The sequence below is a fragment of the Aythya fuligula genome, chromosome 26, assembly GCF_009819795.1.
Source record: "Aythya fuligula isolate bAytFul2 chromosome 26, bAytFul2.pri, whole genome shotgun sequence".
NCBI lineage: Eukaryota > Metazoa > Chordata > Aves > Anseriformes > Anatidae > Aythya > Aythya fuligula.
Genome location: NC_045584.1, coordinates 3,302,988 through 3,323,739, shown reverse-complemented (window position 1 = coordinate 3,323,739; position 20,752 = coordinate 3,302,988). Strand labels below are relative to the sequence as shown.

Below are 20,752 nucleotides of genomic sequence, written 5' to 3'. Positions count from 1 at the left end.
AAAGGCCGGGCCCGGGCCCTGAGGCGCCGCCGCCGGGATCCCGCCGGGCCCCGCGGGGCCGTTACCGCTCTGCGAGCCCCGACCGCGGCCCGAACCGCGAGGCCGGGTCCAAGCGAGCCCCGCTCTGGCCTGCTGGGCCGCGTCGGCCGGCAAACAGCGCATGGCGCCGTCCCCCGCTGCACGGCCCCTCCCTCAGGGCCGCCTCTGGGCTGGGCAGGCTCAGTGCGGGCCGTGAGGCGCGGGGGTGTTGCCGAGCGCGGCGGGCGGGCGGGGGAGCCCTGGAGCCCCCTCCCCGCCCCGAAACGGGAGCAGGGGCAGAGCCCGAGGGGGGCCGGTGTGTGTAGGGGAAGCGCAGGGCGGCGTGGTTTAGGGGTTGGGATGGAGATGGAGAAACCATCCCGGCCGATCCCCCCGCGGGGGCAGGGAGATGTGGAATCGCGTCACGACGGAGCGCGCCCGGGCGGGCCTTGGGTGTCTCCAGGGAAGGAGGCCCCGCAGCCTGCCTGGGCAGCCCGTCCCAGCGCTTTTTGTCTCAACGGTTTTGTCTCGTGTTTAAGCAGCTCGCACCCACTCCCCTTGTCCTGTCACAGGGTGTCACCAACAAGAGCCTGGCTCCCTCACCCTTTACATATTTATAATAAGGTCACCCCTCGATCTCCTCCAAGCTGAAGAGCCCCAGCTCCCTCAGCCTCTCCTGGTAAAATACCACGAGGGAGGGCACAAAGAAAGCAGAGATGAGCTCTTAGCGGTGTCTAGGGGCAGGACGAAAGGCAGTGGGAACAAACACAGGAGGTAATGTCAGCACCAGGAAACATTTCCTCACATGGCAGGAGAGAAACCTGCATCACTTCCAATGTTGGGAACCTGAGATGGCAGCACGAGGACTGCCACAGGCCAAGGCATGTGGCCCAGCCCCCATTCATGGATCACCAGCACTGTTCCCTTGCACTCTTACAGGGTATTGCTCTCAGTACAGATTCACCTTGCTAATAATGGGTCTGCAACGTTGGACTAAGCCCTGAAAGATCTCCTGGGCAATAAAACCCAATACTGTTGGCAAGTTAACAGGCTTAGAGTTCCTGAGAACAGTGTATGTATTTAGGGAACAAAATCAGCACATATTTGAGGAGCTGACGAGGTGGGGGGTGCTTCTGGACCTTGTTCTTACCAGCAGGGATGGGCTTGGTAGGGATGTGAAGGTTGGGGGCAGCTTGGGATCAGGAGATGGTGGAGTTCAAGATGGAACTTGGTGGAAGAAATAAGGCAAAAAGTAGGGTTGCTGCCCTGGATTTTTCAGAGAGCCAACTTTGACCTGTTCCAGGACCTACCTGGGGGTATCTCATGGGCTGGGTTGCTAGAAGGTGAGGGTGCTTGTGAGAGCAACATTTAAACAGCACTTCTTCCAAGCTTAGGATCGGTGCATCCTGAAGAGCAGGAAATCAGGGAAAGGGGGCAGGAAACCTGCGTGGATGAGCAAGGAGCTCATCGACAAGATCAAAGGGAAGAGGAAGGTCTAGGAAATGTGGAAAAAGGGCTTGGCCTCTTGGGAGGAGTATAGGAGTGTTGTCAGGGCCTGCACGGATGCGATGAGGAAAGCTAAAGCCCACCTGGTAAAGGAGATAAAGGATAATAAGAAGTTTTTGTTTTCTTTTTTTTTTTTTTAATGTAAACAGTAAAAGGAAAACTAAGGATAACGTGGGTCCCTTGCTGAATGAGGGGGCTGTCCTGGTAACACAGGATGCTGAGAAGGCGGAGATACTGAATGCCTTCTTTCCTTCGGTTTTTGCTTCAAAGACTCCCCCCTGGGACTCCTGGACCCTGGAGGGAGGAGAAAGAGTCCGGGAAATGGAGGGCTCCCCCCTGGTTGGTGAGGGAGTGGTCCGGGAGCGTCTGAGTGGGCTCAATGCACACAAATCCGTGGGTCCCGATGGGATGCATCCGCGTGTGCTGAGGGAGCTGGCAGAGGTGATTGCCAAACCACTCTCCATCATCTTTGAAAGGTCCTGGAGAACAGGAGAGGTGCCTGAGGACTGGAGGATAGCCAGCGTCACTCCATTCTTCAAGAAGGGCAGGAAGGAGGATCCAGGAAACTACAGGCCAGTCAGTCTCACCTCTGTCCCTGGAAAGGTGTTGGAGCAGCTTGTTCTGGAGGCCATCTCCAAGCAACTGGAAGAGAAGAAGGTTATGAGGAATATTCAGCGTGGATTCACCGAGGGGAAGTCGTGCTCGACCAACCACGTTGCCTACTCTGATGGCATCACCAGCTGGGTAGGTGAGGGGAGAGCGGTGGATGTCATCTGCCTTGACTTTAGCAAGGCTTTTGATATTGTCTCCCACAACATCCTGCTAGCAAAGCTGAGGAAGTGTGGGATAGAGGAGTGGGCAGTAAGGGGGGTTGAGAACTGGCTGAGCTCAGAGGGTGGTGATCGGCAGAGCAGAGTCTGGCTGGAGGCCTGAGTAGCGGCATTCCCAGAGTGCTGGGTCTGCTCTTGTTCAACATCTTCATCAATGACCTTGATGAGGGAATAGTGTCTGCCCTCAGCAAGTTGCCGATGACACAAAGCTGGGAAGAGTGGCTGACACGCCAGAAGGCTGTGCTGCCATTCAGCGAGACCTGGGCCGGCTGGAGAGATGGGCAGGAAGAAACCAAATGAGGTTTAATAAGAGCAAGTGTAGAGTCCTGCACCTGGGGAGGAACAACCACAGGGATCGGGACAGGCTGGGGGACGGCCTGCGGGAGAGGAGCTCTGAGGAGAAGGACCTGGGGGATGACAGGTTGGCCATGAGGCAGCACTGTGCCCTGCTGGCCAAGAGGGCCAAGGGGATCCTGGCGTGCGTTAACAGGAGCGTGGCCAGCAAGTGAAGGGAGGTGATCCTCCCCCTCTGCTCTGCCCTGCTCGGGCCTCACCTGGAGGGCTGGGTGCAGTGCTGGGCTCCCCGGCACAACGAGGCCAGGGAGCTCCTGGAGAGAGCCCAGCGGAGGCCACAAAGAGGAGCCGGGGCCTGGAGCATCTCCCCTGGGAGGAGAGGCTGAGAGAGCTGGGGCTGGGCAGCCTTGGGAAGAGAAGGCTGAGAGGGGATCTGAGCAGTGTCTGGAAAGAGCTGAGGGGTGGCAGACAGAGGGACATGGCCAACCTCTTCTCAGGGCTCTGTGGGGACAGGACAAGGGGCAGTGGCCACCAAATGGAGCCCAGGCAGTTCCGCACCAACACGCCAAAGAACTTCTTCCCGGGGAGGGTGCCGGAGCGCTGGGACAGGCTGCCCAGGGAGGCTGGGGGGGCTCCTTCTCTGCAGATCTTCAAGGCCCGTCTGGATGCCTCCCTGGGCAGCCTGCTCTGGGGAACTGCTTTGGCAGGGGGTTGGGCCCGGGGAGCTCTGAGGGCCCTGCGACATCCCTTTGTCTCCTGCAAATGATGTACTGGGGATGCGGACAAACACCTACTGTTGTTGCAGATGCCTTAGCTCAAGTATTTATCCTTTTATCTTGCCTTTTTCTTTATCTGGAGTTGAATTCTGTGCAGCGCTATGTTTGAATTGGTAGCAGTGCTGCCAAAGTGTTTTCAATTAAAACTGATCTTACTGTAATAGTGAATTCACTGAATGTGGCTTTGTGTAACGGCTTGCATTATAACTTTTTCTTTTTGTCACAGCTATGAGAAAAGCTCCTTCCAGAGCTGGAGGAGGAATTCATTACACCTCTGCCTCCTCCTCTGAGGAGCCCTGTGAAGCCATGTGATTCTCAGGAGACACACTGAGCGTGCTGGGTTCCTTCTCTGCCTGCCCTTCACGGCCTTACGCATGAGGAATTTCAGGCTGAATGTTTTTCCCTACAAAATACCAAAAGCAACACTGAGAGGCCTACTTACAGCATCACTGTTGGCAATAGCTGCGTGCCTCTGCACTCATCTTCACGACTTCTCCTTTCAAACAATGGAAAATGCAGAGCCTGTTAAGCAGAGTCCTCTCTGATACGGTCTCTTTTTTATTTCCCCTGACCAAAACTACCTAAAATCGGTACTATTAAAACCACCATGACTCTGTCCTCGTGCCCATCGCAGCTCTGCCTGTGCGGGGCCCCCTGCCCGACCCCCTCGCCCACCCCTGCCCCCGGGGTGCTCCCCCTGCGCTGCCCGTGCTCCCCGGGCCGGGGCCGGGCCCCAAGAGGCGGCCGCGGCTCCTCGGGGGGGGGGTCTGGGGACCCCCGGCCGGGCCCCCCCGGGGAAGGCCCCGCCGTGAGGGGGGGGGGGGGCGCACCGAGGGCCTCAGGCGCCTGTAGGCCTCAGAGCGGCCTCGCCCCGCAGCACGCCGGGAACTGTAGTCCTTGGGCTCCGCGCTTCCGATTGGCCGCCTGGCCTTGCGGGGCATGCTGGGAAATGTAGTTTCCCGGCCGGTGCCGCCTGGTGGCGGAAGGCGGCGCTGCGGCCCCGCGCTCCCCCTGCTGGCAGCGCCGCGGGGCCGGGGCCGAGGCGGAGCCCCCGGAGCGGGGACGGGGCCGAAATCAGCAGCAGCGGGCGGCCTCGTTCAGGGTTAGGGCCCCTTTGGTGTATTTTGCTGCTCTGCCCTGCTGCTTTGCTGCCGGTTGAGCCTTTGGGCCTTGCAAGCGTCCGGGTTTGAAGTGCTTGGAGCTCCCTTACGGGGGGTCTGTAGCTGGGGGCAGGTTGTGGGGCGTGACGGGGCACACGCACGCTGTGGGGCTGTGTTTTAATCACCGGGTGTATCAAGCCAGGTGTGTAACTGCAGAGGGTTCACAGAGCTACATGCACACCACAAAGGGCTTGGCCACACAGGAGCCGTATTCCCGAGAGGCTGAGCGGGGCCACCTCAGTTACCACAGCGGGGTCACCCTCATCTCGAGAGGAGAGGTCTGTGATCACCCCTGCCGGGGCTGCTGTGCATTCGTGGTGGGTTTAGTTAGCCTGTTTTGCCTTGCCTTTTGCCGTGTGACAGCTGCCTGCATCTCCTGACACATTGCTGAGGCACACCAGATGCCAACGCTTCCAGGTCCTGGCAGATCCTGGAACCTGGAGATGCTCGGAGTGCAGGAGCAGGGAGCGTGATGCATCCATTCGGGACGTTAGGTGAGCAAAGCAGCGGTGCTGGGCCGGGGGACGTGGGTCTGAGGCTTGGCTGTATGGGAGGAGAGAAGGGGAGAGGGTACGGACTGCTTTGTGGATCGTCACGTTTGTCTGTTCGTTCTCCTTGGTCTAACCCACGTGGCCTTGGCTCAGCATGGAGGATGGAAGCGCTAAACTGTGATCAGGAAGGTGAGTGGAGAAAAGCTGGCAAAAAGGGATGGGTTTGGGTTTGGTTCTCTGTTGGTCCACCTCTGGGTGACTCCTCCTGTCAGGGGATGAAGAGGAAACTTCAATGTCCTGGTTGGCTTCTGTGGTCATACTGAGGCTGGATTCTGACCCCTGAGGATTAAGTCAAGGGGCAAATACTGGGGAGGGGGGAAATACATCTAATTGCAGGGGCAACACCTTCCTGGCTTTACTACCACGTAGCCAACGCCACCCCTTCCGTGCCTGGTATCTGATTACAAGATAATTCCCATGTTGTGTCTGGTGCGCATTAACACCAGCACATTGGATATGTTAATGAATATTAACATTCCCATAATTACTAAATTCGGTACAGCATAGATAATTCCCTCCCTCACAGCTAACATTTCCACATCCAGGGTCAGTATTATTGCCCCCTGAATTTCCATCAGTATGAAGAACGATATACATCCCAATATAAAAACCAGAATACCCTGGGAACACCCTAATTCTATGTAATCCAACTCTTTTTCCCAATTACACGTGGTATTCTTTTTTTTTTTTTTTTCCTAAGAAGATAAAGTTTAGTTTACAACTGTGATTCACACCTCCTCCTATTTTTTAATTTTAAAGGTTCTCCTCTAGGAACAGTCTCTCAGGCCTTAGGATCAACTGATAGCTTCACCTGGGTGTAATGAGAGCACTGAGTCCACCCTTTCTCAGCTGTTCTTCCTGCCATCTCAGCAGTCAGTACCCGGCACGGTGTGTCCCACTCAGGCTGTAGTTTCAGTTTCCTCCACATTCATATCAGAATCCAACCTCCTGCTCGGAACGGGTGGCTCGGGGCTTCCAAGGGTGGGGTTTGAGCTCACGATCCATGGGTCCTGAGTGCTGACAAAGAAGACTCCAACCAAATAGGTAGTTTTTAAGAAAAGCATCTTTTGTCTCGAATTGAGGTAATTCATTCCCTTTGCCCAGCTCCGGTGTGGTTTGAATTTGCAGAAGTGCAAGAGGTCAGGGCCAAAGTGCCTTCATTCAGGGGAGCCAAGCTTCCAGGACGTAGTCAATTGCTTCTTTACTGTCTGATCCGCTTCCTTGCTGTCTGATCCGCTTTCCTGTCTGATCCCCGTGAGTTACCCTGCCCCAGGCACATGCAACAATTGCCCCAGTCTCAGCCTGGTGTCCCCAGGGAGTAGCACTGTTATCTCAGCCCCTTCTACCCCCAGAGAGATGGGGGAAGGTGCCCCCAGCTTCTTTCTGTCTTTCTCACCGCTCCAGCCCATCCGCAATAGGTAATAAATGTTATTAATCTCCCTCTGCTAAGTCTGGTTTGCCCGTGACAATAATTGTAGAGTGACCTCCCTGCCTTTATCTCAGCCCCTGAACCCGTTTCATTTATCAGGGGCTCTCAGTGGGAGTAGCTTTCTGAGAAACCCCAACTCCCCCATTCTGAACTGCTAACAGCAACCACTCGCTCCTCCTTCTTCCACTCCAGATCCTCCTATTGGAAGTAAAACATCTCAAAGCCTGTCCCTGCTAGGATTCAGGCTGCAACACAGGCAGCTTTCCTTGCCTGCCATTCCTTTGTCTCTCTTCCTTTCCCTTCCATCCTGGACTCGACTGAAAATTTTCTCCCTCTATCCCCTGCCCTCTGCCTCACTATCTGGTCCCCTGTGCTGACCATTAGTTTTGCTCCCTGCTTTTCCTTCTCATCCCCCCTCCTGACACACACCTTCAGGGCCTCCCACAGGAGGGTCTGCAGTGACTGTTTGCTCCATCCTCCCACCTTCTGGAGCTTTGTGCATCTGGCCAGGCTTTAATCACAAAATGAACTTGAAAGAGCCCTTGGGCTACTGGGTTCTCAGGATTCATCCCCGACTACTTTCTCCATCTGACCCCAAGTCTCTCGTATGATTTCTGTGTTGTGGCGTGTTATTATCCCCGTTGGGTAAGCGGATATTTCAGCTCTGTCGGAGTTAGTCCTGGGCTGGGGGGGTTGGTTCTTTCCTGTTCTTGCATAGGGTCACAGAACCTATTTGTCCTTGCCTCCCTGGGACCTCCCTAAGAGGATAGGTAGGAGTGTTAGTACTGGGAGCACAGGGGAAGGTGACATTCTCAGTATCTCTTTTACCTTGTTCTAATTCTTACCAGAGCCCAAGGTGCTCTTCTTCTCTAGGGAGAGGGTTAATTGCAGCCCCATCTCCCTTCCTGGAACAGCTGCTGCTGCCACCAGTGCAATATTAGGGCTACAGGGAGGGGGTAAATTATCCAAGGGTTTCCCATTGACCCGTCCTTCTCTCTGACTCCTCTTTCTCCTGGTCCTGACCCTTTTTCAGTAAAAACTGACTTACCCCCTGCACCCAGCATGCAGCACAATTTGACTCCTCTGAGACAGGAGTCTTCTTGTTTACATATAAATTTAAAGCCTGAATTTTCATCGTACCCATATTTCAGCCAAAATCCTGCTGTTTCCTTAATTGGTTCCTTTGTCCAGATCAATACACAGTATTTAACTGTTTTCTTTTTATCATTTCCTCTAATTCTGGTATTATTTTTCCACTTTCTTACCATTCTTCCAGAAGGACTGTTGGTAGGCACTGCCCTGGGATATCTCCCTGTTCCCTGGAACTCTCATTGCCCATTTTTCCTAGCCCTTGCCAGTGTGCTACAGAATTTTGCCTCCTGCAGGGTACCACACACTGACGTTCCAGTTCTAGAAAATGGGGGTGTATTGCCGAGCACTTTACCGTGCACAGGGTACCATACACTTAGGGGTTAACCAGATTCCCTGGTGTACTGCTAGATTTCCCCAATTTCCACATTTCTCTTCCTTTCTCACCTTTACTTTTAACTTCTTCTGTCCCTGGCCTCGCCCCTCATGGAGCTGCAGAACCACACGTCAGGTCTCCACACTCACTTTGTACAGAGGTACATCTCAATCACGTCACACAAGAGTCTTACCTGACCCCCATGGCAATAATTAATATTTCTTACCTCGGTCTGTGCAGAGTTACCAGGTCAGTTCTCAAAACTGGAGTGCCCGCCTTCCTTACTTCCCTAACTCTTCACTGATCCTGCCTTCACAACCAGTCTCAGTTCCTTCGTCAGCTCTCTGCATCACCAAGGCACAGGACCGCTGAAATCAGCGGGGACGCCTTCCTGCTGCAGTGCTAACGGGGCTCCCCAGAAGGCGACAGGATCCCAGACAAGCCCCCAGTTTGTGAGAAACACTCTGTAGCCAAGAGCACAGGCTCAGATATATCTCTGTGAAGCAGCATTTTTATTTGTGACTGCAATAGCAGGCATCCTGCAAGCAGGAGCACACAGCAAAAGTCTGTCATAACCTTATATTTCCCATTACCCGATCCTTGATTCCTCCCCTAGTTCCTCACTGGCTGAGTACTACAGGGTCACAAACTACTCAACACTTATTACTATCCCATATATGTACAACTTCATTTGACCAACCATTAATTTCTCCTTTTCCTGTTTTTCTTTTTTTTTTTCCTTCTTCTCTCATGTGACTTTTTGTTTTTTTACTGATTTCGCACTGCTCGTCCTGTTTTTCTTAGTTACCATCCTTATTTTGGGACAGTGGGGCCTTCCCCTTATCTGCGTACTCCCCGCAGCTACGCCACTGTCATGCCTGCACAGTCACTTTTGAATACTCAAGGTTAGTGGAATTTCCCACTGCTAAAACACGTTCTGTCACAAAAACACTACTTTGTTTCTCACGAGTCTACCAAAAGGCTTCCGTTGTGACCACTGGGAGAATTTGGCGATGTAGGTGTTGGGTTAGAGTCATAATTAGTATTTGGGTTACAGTTAGGGTTAGGGTTTGGAGAGAGAGAGTGCGCAGAGTCCTGTTGTGTGTGGGGTTCCATAAAGGCTGCCCAAGGAAGTTCAGGTCTACCAAACGGCTTCCCTTGTTGGCACTACTTCATGGGAGAATCTGGCGACGTAGGTGTTGGGTTAGGGTCATGATTAGGGTTAGGGGAGCAGCCAACCCAGTGCTCCACCTCTGCCTCCCCCACGGGACTTACAGACTTCCTGCCACTAATGGCAGCGGTGGGATCAGCAGCAGCAGTGGCAGAAAATATCACCTCTGACGGTGGCAGCCTGAAAGACAGCCTGCTTATCACTGGGACAAGATGCCGGCTAGTTAGGCATTACTGTATTTAAGCCTCTTATTCTACTAGCCTATTTTTTTTTTTTTACTATTAGCTGTCCTAGCTATTAGCAGTTAACAATTACTGTGTCACTTCTTACTTTCTCTCACCGTGTCTTTTTGAAAAGTAAAAGCCTGTCTTCTTCCAGAGTTTTTGCACTGTTGAGACGTGTGTGGTCGCCAAAGGCTTGGAGAAAGGCTTTCCTAGCAAACCCGACCAACTCAGCATTCTGTGAAGAATAAATAAACCTGTAATTTAAAAATTCACAAGTGAAGATTACTCTCATTCCTTTGACTGTTCTCTCACCAGCTGGCAGGCTGTCTCATCTAGCCACTGCCCACCCCCTGCCTCTAACTAAAGCATTAAGGAACCTTGGCATAACCTTGTTCATACCATAAGCAATGTCTTATGATTAGGGAAGGATTTGAAGCCAGAATTAAAGGTTTAGAATAAATGAGTCACATCCTGCAACAGAGAGGTCAATGGATATACAAAAAATAAACTAGCTCGGGGAAACAACGTGAGTGCTCCACGATGGTTAAATTGTCTTGTCAAATTTATCTTCGTTTTAACAGAGATTAATATTAAACTTTTAGCAAACATCAGTATTCTAAAAATAAAGAGAGGGAACATTTTCTATCTTTGATGGAAAACCTCTGCTGAATGGTATTTGTAGTAGTGAAGTGTCAAGCAGATAACCTATCTGCTGGATAAACAAGCACACAAAAAAAGGAAATTTCAGATCAACGCATAACTCACCGAGAAATGTGGCTAACATAGCTTGCTAAAAAAAGAATGTATGAACACTTGGCATTTGCATAGACGTTTTTACAGGTTGGGTAAAGTTTGCTGTAGCTGGTAAGTGTAACTGTCACCATCCATTTCAGACAGTTTTGTGTAAGAGGTCTTTGGGGTTCTTACAAAGCAGACAGCTGAAATGCCTGAGATCTCCAAACACAGGCAGACACATGCCAACTCCTAAAACAACAGCAAATCTGGGGCCACTCAGGAATCTGAGAATTTGAGCTATGTGGGTGAAAATGATTTCACTGGATGCTTTGTGCATGATTATGAATACAGGTGATAGAAAAACGTAGAGAAGTGGCTTAAAAACAGCTTTGGGAAAAGCCAGACACATTCCTGGGAGCACTGAGGGACCACGAAGAAAAGGCTTCATAAAATGAGCTCTTACACTGGGTGCTCAGAGAACAAGATTTGGAACTGTTAGGAAAAATAATAATAATAAAAAAGCCTTCTTGAAAATTGGTTTTCAGAAAAAACAGAGCTTTGACTTTCTTAATGGAGATAGTGGAACTTCACTGTTGTGGCTTTCACTGATCCCAAACAAGTCAGCCAAATACTAAAACCAGCTGCTGCTAGCTGCTGTAACTTATTATTTTTTTTCTACCTATACTATAAATGTTTTGTTTCTTTTGATCTTAGGCCAAATATTGATTTTTTAACACAAAAAAAATAAGTTCTGTTTCTGAAGCATGTGCGTATCAGTAAGGACACCAGGGCAGAATAAAATTTTCACTCACCTAGAGGCTGGCATATTCCAATAATATTTGGATTAGCAGGACTCCAACGTAAAGAAGACCAGATCAAAGCAAGCTGACACCAGTATCCCCACCTAACTTTTACACAACTGCCAAGGCTCCCAGTTTTTGCCTAGCACACAAGGTCAAATGTGGTAAAATATAAACTAATATAGCACAGCTTGCTTTTTTAACCAAGACATTTTCCTAGTTCGTGGACAGAAGGAGAAACACAGTGAAGGACATGAAAAAACTGAGCACAGAGCCAGTGCTTAGGCCAAATTTTCAGTTGGTGTAAATTGTCATTGCTCTGCTTCAGCACACAATGACAATTGACGCCAGCTGAGACTCTGGTGACTCAGTTTGGTGACTCCCCACTGCAAAGGCTGTGATGGGCAGCTGCTGGAAATCCAACTTCCCCGACAGGCACGTCTCGTTCATGTTCAGGAATTCCCAATCCGAGTTTCTCAGAAGCAAACATTTTACATAGCTACCTTGGTAGTGATAATAAAAGTATAACTTGCAGGTGAAGTCTCCAGGAGGAATCCAGTAGCATGCTAATGTAGGCAATATATAAGAATTACAGTGGAAGCACTGGCTGAGGTCTATTTGTTAAATCCATAGAATTAATACAGCATAAGAGACTGGAAAAAAAACACTTTGCATTATCCTGTTCATAAATTTACCTGGCACTCTCTTAATAATAAATAAATTGATAATGATAATGATAATAATAATAATAATATATCTTTTTTTTTTACCTCCAATACCTTCACTGAAAGACTTCCAGAACCTGATGCCTCTTAAGTTACTGATTTTTTGCCCATATTTATTCACGATCAGCTAATTTTTATCAAAGCACTAGGCCTTGACCTTATGGCTGAGGAACATAATTTAGCCTTAAGCAGGCAAGGTTTGTAGGGAGAAGCAACATCATTCATTGGATCAACAGCTATAGCTGGGGAGCTGCAAACAAGCTTTTTTGGCCATAAGCCTTTCTTCGGTCCTGAAACAGAAAAATTCAAGTTAAATACAGCTTGGAGGCAGTTGGTCTGGAAAAATAAATAAATAAATAAATAAAAACCGCCTTAATGATGCCGCACAATTGCCCATTTTGAGAAAAAGGTGTCATTGGTGTCTCCAAAATACCAGGGATATTTATAAGGTGTGAAACATTGCATTTTTTAAAAGAAAAAATAAAAGGACAGTGGTTTGGGTGATTTAAACTATTATACAAGATATTATTTCAAAACGCACGCTGTATGATTCATATCACTATGTTCATCTGAAAAAACATTCAGAGCTATCACTAACTGCTTTACCTAACGTATTTCAAGAGAGCCCTGATTTTAGAAGTATCTGAAATGTTTAAAGCACACACATGTTTGTGTTGGGAAGTATTTATTCAAATAAACTATTTATTCTGGTTCAGCTAGAGTTAACACACCTTGAAAAACGTTGCTTTACATGAGTGAAATGGGGAAGAGGCAGCCATCAGGAAAGTTAGTATCATTGTATATATATTATATAATATATCTATATAATATATATAGATATATAATAGATATTAACTATATAATATATATTATCTATATCTTATCTATCTATATATATACATATATCTATATATTATCTATATATTATCTATATATCTTTATTATATATATTATCTATATAATATGTAACTGTAATATAATTGTATAGTATGTAATTTTATGACTTTGTGCCTGTGTATGAACTACAAGCCCAAGGTTCAAAAGTTTTACAAATAAAAGTTTGAAAAGATCATGGCTTTACTGATTTTAGTCATCAGCCTCTGCATATTCCTTTCTCTGAACAGCTTTACTAAAAACAGGGGAAAAAAATATTTTAGTTCCCGTATCAGAAGTTTAGAGAAACAAAAAATTCCTTGTTCGTTACATGCCTGGATGCCTTTAAAATTATCACAGTGGGACGGGGAAAACGAGGAGGAACGCAACGAGAGAGCTCGCCTGGCTTCAAGGAAAAAAACGAGGCACTTAATTCTATCCTCGCACACCTCCATACCCTTCCCCAGACCTCCCAAAGGAAATGTAAAAAGGGGTGACATTTTCACCTACCCCATTACTAATTTAGGCAAAGGGAAGGCTTGCCAAAAAGCTATTAATAGCGGAGGCAGCAAGGGCAGCGGAGTGGGGGTCCGCGAGGGGTGCAGGAACAGGTGCAGCGGCAGCGCGCATGACCCTATATGCCGAGGTGAGGATTGGTTAATCCGGGCTCTAAAATATGGCATCTTGGGCTCATGATAGTCATAGGGCTTTTCCATCACCAGGCGGGGCGGGGAAGCCGTGGGGAGGGCAGGGCGCTGCAGCGGGGCTCTATAAATTAAAGCCCAACCCGCCTTTTCTTCAATGGAATAGTAAAGCGGAACAGGGCCGAGAGGGGAAACGGGCAGGAAAAAAAGGGGAGGAAAAGGGCCCGGAGCGGCTTTGTGCTGCCAAAAGTCACTTCAGCCTCCCTCATTTGCCTCGCCGCATTCCTGCGACTCCGTGAAGATGAAATACATCATAGGCATCGGAGGGTAAGTGCCTGGCGGTGCCCTCGGTACCTAACACGCTGCTTTTCCGCTGTGCCTAATTGCTGTAAAATGAGCTGAGGAACCGTGCGGGTACAGGATTCTAGAAAACCCCAAGTTGCTGACTCTTTAATTTATGTTTTATGTAACGCCCAGAGCTCTGCAGGGAGGCACCCACCAAACTTCTACAGCATTAACGGGAGGCTGGCTGGAGTAGAAAGAAATATATTGTAAATAGGTTGAAGTAGAAAGAAGTGTATTGTAAATAGGCTGGAGTAGAAAGAAGTACTGCAAATAGGCTTAAGTAGAAAGAAGTACTGCAAATAGCCCCATAGGTGAAGTTACAGGCGTGGTGCGCCTTAACTCTGTAAAAGGACGTTTTCAACGTCAATTTAGGCTTTTAAAAACCTCTCTGAAGGACACGGGGAAGGGGGGGGAGCTGCTTTGAGTCGGATTATTGGACAAAAAGCTCTGTTCGGCAGCAAGGGAGGGCTTGGAAGCAGGCCTGCGGCTGAGGACGGGCTGCCTGATGCAACTTGGCAGCGCTCCACTCACTGCAGAGGAGCTCGCTAAAGTGAACCCAGGCAAGACAGAGCCGAAAGGCAGGTCGAGGACAGCGTGTGATCTTGTGAGCCTTTGGATTAAAAAATATATATATATATATTAAGAGATTAAGCGCAGTCAGGTTTGACAGCTCTCCCGTCTGGAGGGGGGGGGAGGGGTGTGCGGATGCCTCGTGTTAAGGCAGGTTCTGCGGCTACAGGGCTGAATGGCTGTAAAAGGAAGGAGCTTCCCTCATTCACTACTAATTTAGAGCATTTTAACGGCACTTTTCGCCTGCCTTGCTCTCAGGGGGCAGCTCCTTCGGCCAGCCTCCTGAGCAAGAGAAGTGTCGGGGGGCAACGAGAGGCAGCAACAAGGGGGGGGTTCGGGCGCTTTACGCCCACTCCCGAAGCTGAGGGAAAGGGCTCGGCCCCCCCCTTCTCCTCCTCCATCTTGCGGAAACACCCGCGGGGCTTCCCCCAGCCCCGGGGAGGGCCGCGAAGGCAGCGGGACGGAGCAACCGCCACAGCGGCGGCGGGACTCGAGATGGCGGCGGGGCCGCTCCCCTCAGCGGCGGGAGACGGGGGGGGGGGGGGGAGGGGTAAGGACGCGCCGTCCCGCGCGCGGGAAGCGGCGGCCGTTAAGAGCGGCGCGAGCCGCGGCCGGACCGGGAGGGGGGAGGGTGAGAACCAATCAGCGCTCAGCGCGCTCCGCCGCGGCGGGAAATTCAAACGTGGCGCGCGGGCTGCGCGCGCCCCAAAGTTCTGTCAGCGCCGTGTCCCCCTCAGCACCCCAAAGTGGTTCTGTCAGCACCGTGTCCCCCGTGTCCCTGTCAGTACCTCAAAGCAGTTCTATCAACACTGTGTCCCCCATCCCAGTGTCCCCCGTGTCCATGTCTCCCGTGTCCCCGTCAGTACCTCAAAGCAGCTACGTCAGCCCCGTGTCCCCCCTGTGTCCCCCATCAGCCCCGTGTCCCTGTCAGCACCCCAAAGCGTCTCCGTCAGCCCCATGTTCCCCATGTCCCTCAGCCTCGTGTCCCTCATCCCGTTCCTGTCTCATGTTCTCTGTTTCAGCGTCACCAACGGTGGCAAAACCACGCTGACCAACAGGCTTGTCAAGGCGCTGCCCAACTGCTGCGTCGTCCACCAGGACGACTTCTTCAAGGTGAGCCCGGCGCCTCCCGCTCGCCCCCGGCACGCGCCGCCTCTCCCACATGTAGCAGTGGCCCCAGGCACTGAAAGCTTCCCTCAGTCCCCAGGACAGACCCAGCCCTAGCTCAGCTAAAAGCCCCCTGTCCATATGGACCCCTCAAGCTGGGCCTTTTCTCCTCATTTCTCCTAAAAAATGTGCCCCCAAGCAGCCCTCAAAGCTCACACAGCGCTGCTTGCACCCTTAGAGAGGTGCTGAGCCACAAGCACTGCCCTGGCGGTGGCCTTGAGCATGAATTTGGGTCAGAGGCCAGCTCTTGGCACTGGAGAAGGGGTCCCACATGGTTTTCCATAAGGATGTGGAGCCTGGCACATGTAAAGCTTTCACTGGCCCACGAGTTATGCTGTATTTTTGTTAGAAATGTTAGGAGGAGTTCAGCTATCTATTATTGGTCAGGTAAACTCAAAGTTACTTAACGCTATGTTGGCATATTAAGTCCTCACGTGCTTGCTCTAGGCCCCCCGTTTATAAATAGTTTGCCCAGGAATAATCCTTTACCTGCTCACGTATAAATAGGGAACATGAGTGTTTTGGCCAGCAATCACATACCCAATTGTCAACCTCAAATTCTTTGCCACAAGTGGCTTATCTGAGCCAAGAGAGCTTTTTCAAAAAAAAAAAAAAAAAAAGCTCTTGGGTTGGTGAAAAATGGGAACTTAAAATTTTAACTAAGTAAGGTCGGTAGTGGTTTCGTTAAGTGAACACTTTGTTGGGTGTTGCGGTAGCGTCCAGGTTGTGATCGGATCTTAGGTAACTGATCACGCTGAGTTTGCAGCAATGTTTTATTGCTCACTATATTTCAGCCACAAGATCAAATAGAAGTCGGGGAAGACGGCTTTAAACAATGGGATGGTAAGAGCAGTGTTCGCTATAGGATGCAGTAATGTATATTTTTTTCCTAAGTATTTCTTTCTAATTATTAAAGTTTTAATAGTAAATTAATTGTAATTTCAATTTTACAAGTTCATTCTATATTATACTTTCAAACCTGTGTGGTTCAAGGTATTTGATTGTGTGCCTCTTTCCCACCCACCCCCTTTCTTCTAACTAGTGTTGGATTCCTTGGATATGGAGGCAATGGTGAGCACTGTGCGTGCCTGGATTGAGAACCCAGTGAAGTTTGCCCGTTCCCACGGGGTGAATGTCACGCCTGGCTCTAAAGAGCCAGCCTCCAAAGATATCCATATTTTGGTCATTGAAGGCTTCCTGCTTTATAATTACAAGTAAGGTTTGGGGAACTATTAATGGCTTTCCAGGGAGGAACGCTAGATGACTAGTGCCAGGACTAAAACTTCCTTTTTACTAATACACCCTTCCTTCTCCTTCTGAGGTATCATGTCAAAGAATTTCTCACGCGTAAGAAATCTGCTGCTGGTAAAACCGGGCTGCACACAGTGGCTTTTTTAGGGTAGGGCAGGAAGCTCTCCTTCCCTCCGGTCTCCCAGCACACTGCCTAAACTGTGACCTGAGAAGGTCATTGATAAGAACAAGGAGATAATCAGTGCTGCGGTCACTGCTTGGAGTCCCTCCTGGGCTTCAGGAATAGTTCTCATGTGGTGCACGTGCTTGCTTAACACTGGCTAAATTGAGCCACGTAATTAATTGTACATTGGAGCAAAGATCAACTTTTTCACATTCTTATATGGGGAAAAAATGCTTGGCAAGAAGCTGGGGAGACAAGTAGAGGAGAGAGCGGAGATTTCCAATAGCTAAATATACAAACTCCAGAAAAATGTGTGCTATAAACACAGCGAGCAGAGGGCTGGCTCCAAGCTGCTGCTTTGTTTACGAAACTTTCACAAGAACAAGCTGTGCGTGACACTTGGCAAAAGTGGAATTCCTCCCGAGCTGTGCCATAGGACGAGCAGCCCTGGGCTGCATGCACAGAGCGCGGCCAGCCGCGGGCTGCCCCAGCACAGCACCTGCTGCTCTTGGCCCGTCCCTCGGGAGGTGACGCTCGTACCTCACCTCTCCTGAAGGTTACAAATACCTCCCGAGTGCTCTGTCCCGGGAGCAGGAGCCTGCCCTTCATCTGGGGAATATTTTATATGTTTTTATATTCCCCAGAGCTTGCTCAATGCACACCGCAAGCATTTTCCAGACATCCCACCAGGGTCAAACTAGCTGCTTAGGTTAGATTTTTGCTTTTTAGATTTTAGAATCATTCTAAGCTTCTAAATGATAGAATGATTCTAAAATAGAATCATACTATGATTCTGTGCTTTTTAGATTTTTTTTTTTAGATTTTTTTTTCAGGGTTTATTTTCTTCAGCCTAATAGCAGTGCAACTCCGTAAGCCACGGTGGAGCTCAGTGACTGGGTTTCTGGAGGAACCTGTACCAAACCCGTTTCTCCGTGCACGTTTTGACTGCTCGCTTCTGCACGATGATCAGTTTGTTTGTGCCAGACTGAGGAGCTGAAACTTCAGCTGACTGCAAACAAAATTGAGCGGATAGAGCAAGAGCTGTGGTTCATCCCCCAGGCCCACCTAGCCCCACGTCTAATCTCCTCCAGTAACTCGTAGCAGATATTGGGGAGGGAGGGAGGGAGAGTTCTGACCTCTGAAAGCTCGCATTGTTCACATTTTATAGCAACTAATAAACCTGCCATAGATCAGATATTGCCTTAATGAAAAGCAGAATTGTCTGCAGTAGTCATACATGTAAGAAGCAGAAAGATTTGTATGGCTTTCAGGGGTAACTTAGCACTTTATCAGAAAGCAATAAATAGACACGTTCTTTCTTTCCACCCCACCCTAGACCACTGATAGACCTCTTTGACATACGCTACTACCTGGCAGTTCCGTACGATGAGTGCAAAAGGAGGAGAAGGTAAGGGGATGCTTTGACTTTGACCCTTCCTCCCCCAAACACTGCCTGCTGCAGTCAGGAGAGGCAGGCTTTTGAGCTACCTGCATCTTACTATCATTGGGATGTATCTGTGTCACTTGCAAATTGGAATTACAGTTGAAAAGTTTAATCTAATTGGAGGAAGAGACTTCCATGCGGCGCTTACTGAAGCTCTGGCTGTCCCCTTTGTGGGGGTTGTATTAAGACTGCATCCATTCAGGGGTGCAAACAGAGCAGTTTTGTTGCATGCTTCCTTTAGGTGTTTGGATAAACTCGCTGCAAAACGTGGAAGTTATTGCCAATTATTGATAAGACCAACCAGCTCTGCCATGCACGCAGCTGTCAGATTAATTTCAGGCTTTAGTGCTGCCCAAGGGTGCAGCCCCCGCGGTCCTAACACTGCTCCCCACCTCCGTGTTCGCAGCACGCGCAACTACACCGTCCCTGACCCCCCTGGGCTCTTCGATGGACACGTCTGGCCCATGTACTTAAAGCACAGGAAAGAAATGGAGGACAACGGTGTTGATGTTGGTAAGGCTCTCCAAACCCACAGCCTTTGGTGTTATACTCTGGACATTAAGGAAGGCAGTAATGTAATCAAGGCAATTTAACCGTAATGATGCAAGGCACTATTTTTACTACTAAGTTGTAGTCCTGGCCTACTTTCTGGACAGATAAATATATGCAGTCCTATAGCTAAGAACTCCTTCCCTTTCTTGTATATTATTAAGAACATTTTCCTTTATTATAAGGAAAAATAAAAGTTTATAATGGGTTAAGAGGTTTAGGGGGACATAGGTGTCTGAGAAGGATTCTGTTTTCTGGAAAACAGAAGTGGAAAACAAGTCATCATTTGGATTAATCCAGTAAAATATTTAAAAAATTAATCTACATACAAACTTTGTTCAGAGTAGAAGCCTGTGGACTGACTCTGTTTTCTTTCAGTTTATTTAGATGGACTGAAGTCTAGAGATGAGCTTTACAATCAAGTCTTTGAAGATATTCAGAACAAGTTTTTGAACTGCTTATAGGTAAATACATTCCTGCTGCCAAGGGGGTGAAAAGTGAGGGCTGACTGCTGGAAACCATCTGCTCTTACGCTCGGATGGTCACGCTGTTCCTTCTTGCTTTGCAGGGTCTCGGAAGACCTGAAAGACCCGTGTACAGAAATGATGTAAATAGTACTTGGAAGTCAGAACTGGGGTTTATTTGTGTAAACACTTCTTACACTGCCCTTTGGAAAGCATCTTTTGTATATAATTGAAAAATGAAGATAAGTTATTTGCAGCTGTGACGGACAGGATTTTTTTTTAATTATTTTATATTCCACTGGCTTAAACATAAGTTGAAAACGCATTTTCATTGTGGGACAAGTAGAGATGCATTTGGAAAACAACTGCCTCTCCTGCTTATATGCTTCTGCAGATATTAAGCCTTTATGTAATGGCTTGTTTGTAACGTCATCTTTCAAATTCAGTAAAAATCTATTTAAAACCTCCTTTCTGAGCTCCCATTTTCATATGTTGATCACCTTTAGTAAAAACAGGTGCACACACACCACCACCAGAACAACAGCAGCCCACACATCTCGTGGCATTTGACATTTCATGCTGAGCATACCTGTGCAGCTTCAGGCAGCCTCGCTTTAAGCGATAACTCCAGCCTGGAAACATAGCTCGGCTGTCCAACAAGGGTGAGAGTCTCAGAGGCGATCACGGGAGGTGAACAGCACTGCAGATATTTTTAAATCGCGGGTGTGAAATCAGTTTTATGTCAGCCTCAGCTTGTCTGCATTTCTCACTTTGTGCTCAGGCAAATGAGCGTGTAGAGATACCGTGGCCCGTTTCACAGAACTGTGGAGTGCTCCCAAGGTGAGAGGTTTGGATGGATGCCTGCATTTCTGCCTTTTGCAGTCCAGACAAGAGTTACTATGTCCTAAATTCTCCAGCTAGCTGAACTTTGCGAGGTGGGGACTGCTGTGTTACTGAATAGAAAATCCAGCAGGAAAATCTGTGGGTTTTCTCAGGGAATGAGTGTAGCAGCTTCACATTAAGATTGTGCTACGTGGTGAATCGCTCCTCAGGAATTAGTACTGAAAATGCCAACCTAATTTTAGTCTGAAACAAACAGTGATCAAAGGTGTCCTTGGAGTGTGTGCATTTACTGATAGACTTCTGGTTAACTTCATGTGGAAGTGTTCCAAGGAGCCTGTGCTGGAGAACGCAGGCCTTTACCCTGCTGGGTGATCTGCCTTCAAAATGTCCTGCAGAGGAGCTCGCACCCCAACAGGCAGAACACCCTGCATTAAGACAGACCCTGCGGTACGGTGAAAGGACACGGATCTCGTGTGTCCTCGCTTTCCAGCAAAACTATAAATAAATGACCCGTGGAAAGAGTTTGATGGGGTTTTCTGCTGGTAGGCTTTTTCTCGGTGTTACGGTGAGCTGAGAAAAGCTTCCCACTCAAAGCAAGAGAGCACAAAAGAGAAGGAATAGGCAAACACAGAGAGAATATTACAATAAATTGTAATATGGAGCGTAACATTACATAGAAGGTAGAAAGGAAGGGGAGATATTGTTCCTGAAGCAAATCCAAGCGATAGAGCTTCATTTTCCTGCACATCTCATGT

General features: G+C 49.0%; 1 protein-coding gene across 1 annotated transcript; it reads left to right on the top strand.

Annotated features, from left to right (window-relative positions):
* The first annotated feature begins 13,313 nt into the window (after positions 1-13,313).
* NMRK2 (nicotinamide riboside kinase 2) lies at positions 13,314-19,622 on the top strand. The gene is made up of 8 exons (XM_032203870.1): positions 13,314-13,528; positions 15,139-15,229; positions 16,078-16,126; positions 16,326-16,497; positions 18,034-18,105; positions 18,548-18,654; positions 19,069-19,154; positions 19,259-19,622. Exons 1-7 carry the CDS (start codon positions 13,503-13,505, stop codon positions 19,152-19,154), a joined length of 603 nt encoding a protein of 200 aa, XP_032059761.1. The 5' UTR covers positions 13,314-13,502; the 3' UTR covers positions 19,259-19,622.
* The last annotated feature ends 1,130 nt before the right edge of the window (positions 19,623-20,752 follow it).

Excerpts from the sequence above, each read along its gene's own strand:
- NMRK2 (XM_032203870.1), top strand. The coding sequence starts at position 13,503 with ATGAAATACATCATAGGCATCGGAGG. Across the intron at positions 13,529-15,138 it reads TACATCATAGGCATCGGAGG|CGTCACCAACGGTGGCAAAA; the intron begins GTAAGTGCCTGG and ends TCTCTGTTTCAG. Across the intron at positions 16,498-18,033 it reads TTCCTGCTTTATAATTACAA|ACCACTGATAGACCTCTTTG; the intron begins GTAAGGTTTGGG and ends ACCCCACCCTAG.